The 8,440-nt window shown below is 42.4% G+C and overlaps 2 protein-coding genes across 3 annotated transcripts; one reads left to right on the top strand and one right to left on the bottom strand.

Moving 5' to 3' along the window:
* Positions 1 to 544: 544 nt before the first annotated feature.
* Positions 545 to 3,915, top strand: LOC143325191 (trypsin-2-like). Its single transcript, XM_076738128.1, has 5 exons — positions 545 to 584; positions 677 to 834; positions 934 to 1,194; positions 3,506 to 3,625; positions 3,763 to 3,915. The coding sequence occupies exons 1-5, from the start codon at positions 545 to 547 to the stop codon at positions 3,913 to 3,915; spliced, it is 732 nt and encodes a 243-aa protein (XP_076594243.1).
* A 2,266-nt stretch (positions 3,916 to 6,181) lies between these two features.
* LOC143325197 (trypsin-1-like) lies at positions 6,182 to 7,632 on the bottom strand. 2 transcript variants are annotated; one of them, XM_076738135.1, is made up of 6 exons: positions 7,593 to 7,632; positions 7,189 to 7,339; positions 6,829 to 7,079; positions 6,582 to 6,718; positions 6,337 to 6,438; positions 6,182 to 6,229 (listed from the first exon to the last, which is right to left on the bottom strand). In XM_076738135.1, exons 1-6 carry the CDS (start codon positions 7,630 to 7,632, stop codon positions 6,182 to 6,184), a joined length of 729 nt encoding a protein of 242 aa, XP_076594250.1. The 2 variants fall into 2 exon arrangements, with proteins under 2 accessions (XP_076594250.1, XP_076594251.1); XM_076738136.1 differs by having other exon boundaries at positions 6,582 to 6,708; positions 6,825 to 7,079.
* Positions 7,633 to 8,440: the final 808 nt, after the last annotated feature.

Consider the following 8,440-nt stretch of genomic DNA (forward strand, 5'->3'; position numbering starts at 1 on the left):
TTTGGTTGCCCTTGAATAAAAGCTGAGAAAGCTGAGAAAGAAATCATCTGTGATCTCTGAAGCAGCAAGCTAAAACAACATGCTGTATAGGTGTCAGATAGCAATCAACAACATTTTCACTTATTATATTGTATTAAACCAATAAGTAATAACACTACATGGCTGGTTACAGTAATTCATTGTGGTGTCTTTTAAAAAGGGAGTTGGAAATGTGTCACCTATAAAGATAACAGATAAGTTTATTTAGGTGCAGAAAATCTTACAAAATGAGCACACCAACCCCTCCAAGGCCACAAATACGTGAACATGTGGCTCACTTATTAACTGAAAGGACAAACGTGGCACATAAAATGATAAGGGCAGGGATTGGGCTGGGAGGAGTTGAAGAGATTCAGGGGTGGGTGGGTAGAACTGGGTGGAGGGATGGAGGTGTGGACGGGGAGGGGGTGCATGGAAAGACACAGAGGAGTTTAGGTATAAATGCCGTGAGTGACGGATTATTCGCGGTGAGTCTGGTCATAGGAAGGCTTGAGTCAGCCACAGGATGATTGGCCTGATTGTTCTCACGCTCCTGGGTGCTGCAGGTAAAGCGTATCTGCAGTTCTACAATGGCTTTAGGGTAAAAATGAACTACTATGATAAATATGAAGAATTTTGCATTTCTTTTACGATACAGCTGCAGCCCCTATGGATGACAGGATTGTGGGTGGCTACCAGTGTCAGGCCCACTCCCAACCCTGGCAGGTGTCTCTCAATATCGGCTATCACTTCTGCGGTGGCTCCCTTATCAATGATCAGTGGATCATCTCTGCTGCCCACTGCTGGCAAAGGTTTGTATTACATCGATGCGTTCAGAAGTTTCTTAATGAACTGTACCTTTAAGATAACTATGGTCATTTTGTTCTTGGCCTCTTTTTCAGCCCCCATTCACAGATTGCCATCCTGGGTGACAACCACATCTGGGTGAACGAGTTCACGGAGCAGTACATGCCCGTGGACGCCATCTACTGGCATGAGAGTTATGACTACCAGACCCTGGACTACGACATCATGATGCTGAAGATGGCACATCCCGCCACCTTTAACCAGTACGTCCAGCCAGTGGCCCTGCCCAAAGCCTGCCCCACACCTGGGGAAATGTGCACGGTGTCCGGATGGGGGAACATCTACACTGATGAAGGTGAGGTGCACCTGATCTTGATATCAAAATTCATTAAAACATTTTCGTCATTTTGTTGGGATCCTGCAGATGTTTTTATTGCGATCACCTGAAGAAACAAAACTCCCTCTCACCCTTTTTTGGGTGTCTTCCTCAAGCTTGGGTCCTCTACCAGAGGCCTGAGGGCTCTGTGCAGTATCTTAACTGTTCCGTGGACTTCATTCCTCTGGACAGACCTCAGATGTTGTTCCTGGAACCTGCTGGGGCAACACCAGGTCACTGCCCCTGGTGCTAATATCACTTCTGGGACTGCAGTCGATTTCAGCTCCAGTGGTTTTTCCATCAGCTCTTTCTGTAGTTTTTCATGCTCTTTCTATTCACGCTCGTTACTGTGGCTCGATCACTGCATCGATTCCTACGACAGTCTTCTGCTCCATGTTGACCACCACAATGTGTGGTTGCTTATCCACCACTTGCTTGTAAGTCTGTAACTTGATGTCCCACAGGATCTTAGCTCTCTCTCTCTCAATATATACAGTGTACAGTATATGTACATATTCTTAATCATTGTATTCTATGAAAAGAATGCTTGAAAATTAGCTTGGATTTGTTTCTCGTATGTAATGCCATATGATTAGTCCATATACTGTAAGTTAAAAAGATTTAACTTCATTTGAAAGCTCAGGTTTGTTTGATGGCTGACAAATATCCCCAATCACATTTCTGAACCCTTTTAAAACCAGTACAACACCATTTGTTTTGTGATCAAATTGTGATCAAAACAGATTCAAACCCTAAAGCAGCCCAAAAACAGACCAGGGGAAGGTGAAGAATCATCCAGCAGGGAATCAGGCAGGATCAGGCAGAAATAAGGCTGGAAACTGAGAGCAGATGCAAACTGGACAATCTAGCCTTGTACGAGTAGAATGGAACCAGTATACATGGTACTGGGCTGATGAGGGAAAGTGGGAGGCAGGGAAGGTCGGGGCAGGGTTACAGCAGGACAGCAGGAGCTGGGAGGGGAGGGCTGGATCTAGAATGAGTTGACAGTTAGTGTACGACAGAGAGAATGAAGCAAAAAACAGAATGAACACCATGATCTGACTGGAGCGGTGACAGTGTGAGTAATTGGCCGTTCATTGTCTGTCAAATTTTCCGTTGTCACTGCACAAAATGCATTTTACCGTGATAACGGGGACATATTCACCACTTTAATAATCTTTTAAATAACAGGTCTTCAGTTTCACACGCAAGACAAACAAAACCAGGAGACTCATTTCTAGTCTACGACTGTGGATCTGCAATTAGGTTAATGTAGCATAAGCGAATGCTAACAGCTGAGTGAGCTGTTGTCTCCAGCTGTGTATTTAATATTTTCAGCTACTTCTTTTTTTTTCTTCTTTTTTTTTCTTTTTTTTTTTTTTTAAAGTGAAGCCTTAGTGGCTTCTTAAATAGGCCTTGATTCCTGCATGCTGGATATAATGCAAACAGAGGCTAAATCTGCATGTGCCAGGCAAAAAGTCGACACCCTAACCACCTAATGATCTAAGACATGAAGCAGATTAAAGGAGCTGTGTTTGTGTATTGCACGGTAGAGCTTGTTAGCCACTGCGTTATTATGCGGTAGAGTATTATGATGTCTGCTAAGGTGTAACTGACACTGCTAATTGATATTTTACATCACTGGTATTTTGGAACCTGCATGTCGCCTCCCCTTCTTTCCACTACTCTCGTGCATACACACTGCATGGACACAGGCTGTCCTGGACTCCCTGTTCACCACCCACATGCCCTCAGACAATCCTAATAGAGATTTGCACTCTACTGAGGGCACTCTTCTGGTAAATAACAATCTAATTAAGCTGTCATTTGTTCTAATTTAACAACCCTGGGATGATTTGAAAGCCTGCTACAGAAAGACATATTTGGACAGATGAGATAGAGGTTCAATGGTTGTATTTCAACCAATATGCTTCACTATTACAGGAGAAAAGAGTTTGAGAACAAGGAATAACCAGTGAGTGACACTATTATCACTGCATATTCTTTACACCTTTGATCCTGTGTTTTTGGTTTTGGAAAAGTGATAAAAGAGACACCACCCTCCAAACTCTTCCACAGAGTATTGTCTTTACCACGGTGCCTTGCACACACGGCTTGACAGGTTTGTCAAACCTAGCCATGGTCGCTAAGCTAAGACTGGACAGTCAAACGTCACGGGTGGGGTTTTGTTATTTTTTTCACCTCCAAAAAAGTTGACAAAGAGTCAAAGAGGTCTGATGTTCTGTGGCCATGTTTCTTTATCTGTCTTCCTTGCTCTTATCTGCAGTGTTCAACCCGTTTTACCTTCAGTGTGTGGAAGTCCCCATTCTGTCTGATGCGGACTGTGAAGGGTCCTACCCCGGCAGAGTCACTGACCGCATGGTGTGCGCAGGATACCTGGAGGGAGGCATGGATGCTTGTCAGGTATTTCCTCACAATCACACAGCACGTGAAATAAGGCTTGGTGGTCTGTGAACATGTGAAAAAAAAGAAAACATTCAATGAGATGAGATGATGGAGTGAATAAATTCTTCCTCTTTCTCTTCCTCTTCCCTGCTCAGGGTGACTCCGGTGGTCCTCTGGTGTGTAATGGGGAGCTGCAGGGCATTGTCTCTTGGGGCGATGGCTGTGCTCAGCCTAACGCCCCGGGCGTTTACACCAAAGTCTGCTCTCTGATGCCCTGGATCGAAGATATTCTTTCCAGATACACCTAGGCTGTCATCTCCCATCACATATCTAAGTGATAGAGGGAAAGCAGAGAGAGATTGAGATGGAAGGAGACAGAGACAGGAGGTGGTGGTGGGTGGTGTCAGAAAGAACAGCAGTGGGAGAGTCGCTGAGAGAGAGCCACAAGGAGAAACAGTAGGTGAAAGAGAGAAAAAAGATGTCTTTAGCAAGGGCACAGTCAATAAAATCTTCCATTTTGTGACGCACCTGTGTGTTTGTTATTGTCGACAATACTGTAGAGTTGCATCTGCTCTTGGGTGACTGTAAGACTTTTCTGAATAATTTATTTCCACCAAAGCAAATATAAACCAGAGTCAAACAATCACAGCTAATGTCAATGTGTGAATTAGCTTTTTTCTTTTGATCCTTATCACCAAACAATCCCGCCGTAAGAGTTCCATCAGAATAAGACGCACAAACTAACACAAACTTTTGCTTTAATCTATTAATGAGGGAACAGCATTGGTGTTCAGCATTCAAAAGCTGCATGAGGAGTGTTAATAAGTCTTTTAGTTTTCTTGGAGTGCATGAACGCTGGCCTCATTTTGATTTTCTGTCCCTTGAGCGCAGAATGTTTTATACACCTGGAACGAAAGGGCGCAGATGTCGCAACAGCCCATTTATCAAAGTCAGCACAAGAATCTGAAAACGAGTTCGACTCCCATTGAAATTTGTCCAATGAGCTCCATTCAGAACTGAGAACTTGGCCATGAATCTTTTCTTTAACAAAACTCTAATGGCAGACAAACTCAAATAAAGGAACAACAGTTTTTTTTTAAATCTTTCTTTAAATCTTTAAATCTCTGTCATAAGTTTTGTGGTTCAAAAGTCATGTGGCTTCCTTCATTTTATTCCCATCACAATGCTTCAAACCACTTACTCTTTTAGAGTAATATGCAGACTGAATTACATTTGCATGACATTTTTTGAGTTCATGAGTTTCCCGAGGATTTTAAACAAATTGGTGCTCTACTATACTTCATGAAAATGGAAAAAAGTGCCTTTTTTATAAGATCGTAAAGTCTTTTAAGCCTTAGCGATTGGAAAGTGATGCAACACAAGCTTGCAGTCACACATTTTCGATTGACCAGAAAGCCTGTCAGCCTCATCCAATCGGAAAAAGCACAGAAAATCATCATCTTAAACGCTACCAACCATTCAGGTAAACATTATGATGAAAACACTGCAATTACTTTTACTCTTTGACACGAAAAGAGATGTCAAGTGCACCATAATTGCCTTGTTTTCTTGTCCATGAAAGGTTAGTCGGAGCTGCTGAGAAACAGGTATCATCAGTCAGTTATGCCGGAGTGACGGCACATGTCTGACACTTTTGCTCCAAGCAATAGACCAAAATCAATGGATGGACAGAAATATCTCCCATCTGTTCGCCACAGACAGGGAAGACTGGAACGCACCTGCTGCTCTGTCCAGGAATGTGAATTATCCCTTTTCTTCATTAACACAGTGACACAAGATACAGACAGAGATGATGAAATGGAATATGACAGGAAGACAGATCAGTAAATGAATGACTAAGTGTAAAATTTGAAGTCCCATTTGAAAATCATTTCACATATCCATTTATAATTAATTTAGTCATAATTCAAATGCTGGGGTACGAATTTGAATTATTAATTGGAAACAACCACAGCAGACATCCCTCCTCTAACGAGCTGCGAGACTTTTAGTACTGTATAATGCAGAAGTACCCACAGTCCGTCCACCTGTCCTTCGAGATGCGTCATAAATCAATTCAAATACTCTCAAAAAGGGTTATAAAACAAGCCCAGTTCAAAATGTGGAAGAGATATGAACAATATAGCGGAGATTATGCTTTACAATATAGCCCTGAAGAGAAAGGTTACTTAGTATATTTAGTAGTATTATTTATGTCTTATAATTAAAGGGAAATAGTCGGATTTTAAGTCATTCTTCCAGGGTAATCTGATAATTATCAACAATTCATAATAAAAAATGTAATGAAAAATCCATGTGAATGTGAATTCCATGTACATTTAAAACTTAGAAAGCATTATTAATCATGTCACTTCAACCCAGGCGTAACATGGAGCAGTGTTGTGGTGGACCTGGGGAAAAAACGAACTAAAAACTAAAATCTGTTCTTATTAATTATTTCACGTGGACACAAATGATGTGCTTGAAATTATTTATTCACAGTCCAGTACAGACGATGGAACATAAACTGCAAAGGATGCTGAGCTGTTTGACTGGACTTGTTGTTTGGATAACTTAATTGCTGGCCATGGTGCTCCGCAGCCAGTCGGTGAAGTCGCAGACCTGTGAATGGAGACAGGACGAAGTTTGTTAGTATAGACAGCTGGTGGCAAATACGGTTCATTTCAAACAGCTTTGTTACTGATGATACATAGCTATTTTCAGTTTACCTTGGCGTAGACACCGGGGTAGTTCCTCTCCGCACAGAGGTAGCCCCAGGACACAACACCCTGCAGCTCACCGTTGCAGATGACGGGGCCTCCAGAGTCACCCTGAGAACAGAGAGAAGAAGAACAATACACAGAATGAAATAAAAACGAACTAACTTCAATAATAAAACCAAAAAATGTTAAATGTGAAGAAAATGTTGCACGGTGTAGAACAAGGACCTCTTCAGAGTCCTCTTGTTACATACCCAACAAGAGTCCCTGCCTCCGTCCAGGTATCCAGCACAGAACATGTCGTCAGTGATCATGCCGGGGTAGGAGTTCCTACAGACGCTCTGAGACAGGATGGGGATCTGCAGACACTGCAGCTTGTTCCTGTCAACACCTACAATGTGAAAAACAAAGAATAGGTGGAAAAAGTTTTAATCAAACAAAACAAATGGAAACGAATTTTGCCCTGAAACATTCTGTTAAAATGCAGAAAACCTTACTCACTGTAGCTCATGGTTTCACCCCATCCAGAGACTGTGCACATGGTGCCAACAGGAGCGCAGCTGGTGGGCAGAGCCACAGGCTGCACATACTGGTTGAAGACGGCGGGCCGGCTCAGCTTGATCAACATGATGTCATTAGCGTTTGTGGCCTCATCGAAATTGGGGTGAGGGATGACACGGGAGGAGCTGATGAACTGCTCGGTGTTCTCTCTGATCCCGATGTTGTGCTCTCCGAGACGCACCTCAAAACGGCTGGAGAAGAAAGAGAAGATTACTGCAGCTGAGTTTCATCATGGCTCTCAAAATCAGTTTGATTCCAACATGCAACACTTAGTCTTTAAAATATCAAGGAGTGACATACGACTTGTAGCAGTGAGCAGCAGACACAACCCAGTTCTCGTTGACCAGGGAACCACCACAATGGTGCGACCCAATATTCAGAGACACCTGGTGGGGCTGGGAGTGGCGTGCACACTCATACCCTCCGACGATCTTGTCGTCCTCGGCGGCGACTGAAAACAGACACACACATCAGCAACACATTAGTAGAAACAGATATCTCTTTGAATGTAGAATGTCCTTTTGAGTATTTTTAGTCGAACCCCAAAGCCTGCATTGTTCATTTGAGTGCTGTGGATGGTTCAGTCCTCCTCATACTCAAAAATCCTCGCTCTACGGAGATTCTGTGTTTATTCTGGACAAAGTTCTGGAACTAAGGCCAAGCAGGAAAAAAGACATTCTGCTGGAAAAGAACTTCCCACTCACAAGCGGCTCCAATGAGCAGCAGGAAGACCAGAGACCTCATGGTTGCTGTGCGATCCAATTGATGAGGACTCCATTTGGACCCCTGCTTTATATCCACAGAGCTGTCCTGCTCTCTGCCTCCTCATTGGTCAGTGAATCTCTGTCGTGGGACATCGGCATTAAGTGATTCATTTCCAGAGTTCGGTTAGATAAAAAAAAAAACACAAGAAACGCTTTCTTGTCAGCAAATTTTGAAAGTCATGAGGGAAAGCATGAATGGTAGTTAGGTGCAGTTGCAGGCACTGTGCTTAAATAAAGTGACAGTCTTACATTCTTTATACTTTATTTATTATATATATTATACTCAATTACATTTCAGAGAGATGTGTTGTTCCTTAATCATCTTTACTGTTCTATCAGCTGTGGTTAGTCAGCAGAATTATAACCTCTAAAATATGATTTATTGCTAGTAATTAGTGCTTGGAATTTGACTTAGGATCACTTCATCCAACTCATCTCTATATATAAACCTCAATAATCAAACAGTCTACAAGAGCCATCATGCACAATGAGCACTACTACTACTACTACTACTACTACTACTACTACTTTTTTTTTTCCAGAAGATTTGAAAGCAGGTTTTTCAGTGGATTATTAAGCATCGCTACTTTTTTTTGTTCCTTTATTCGTTTGTCTTTTTTTGAAATGGTTTGACTCCACCACCTACTCGTTGAAAGTTTGACTTGTGTTTCATCGGTTTGCTCAGGGACACAAGTCACCGTTATATTTAGATGTGCGTGGACGTAGTATCTCACAGATGTGTGTTTCCCAGCACCTGTGAGCTGAAACTAAACTCAGACATGAGGAGT

This window comes from Chaetodon auriga, chromosome 8, assembly GCF_051107435.1.
Source record: "Chaetodon auriga isolate fChaAug3 chromosome 8, fChaAug3.hap1, whole genome shotgun sequence".
NCBI lineage: Eukaryota > Metazoa > Chordata > Actinopteri > Chaetodontiformes > Chaetodontidae > Chaetodon > Chaetodon auriga.

Coding starts and splice junctions, on each gene's coding strand:
- LOC143325197 (XM_076738135.1), bottom strand. CDS start 7,632: ATGAGGTCTCTGGTCTTCCTGCTGCTCATTGGAGCCGCTT. Junction 7,080..7,188: donor GCTGCTCACTGCTACAAGTC/GTATGTCACTCC, acceptor TTTCTTCTCCAG/CCGTTTTGAGGTGCGTCTCG. Junction 6,719..6,828: donor GGGTGAAACCATGAGCTACA/GTGAGTAAGGTT, acceptor TTCACATTGTAG/GTGTTGACAGGAACAAGCTG.
- LOC143325191 (XM_076738128.1), top strand. CDS start 545: ATGATTGGCCTGATTGTTCTCACGCTCCTGGGTGCTGCAG. Junction 835..933: donor CCCACTGCTGGCAAAGGTTT/GTATTACATCGA, acceptor CCCCATTCACAG/ATTGCCATCCTGGGTGACAA. Junction 1,195..3,505: donor ATGAAGGTGAGGTGCACCTG/ATCTTGATATCA, acceptor AACCCGTTTTAC/CTTCAGTGTGTGGAAGTCCC.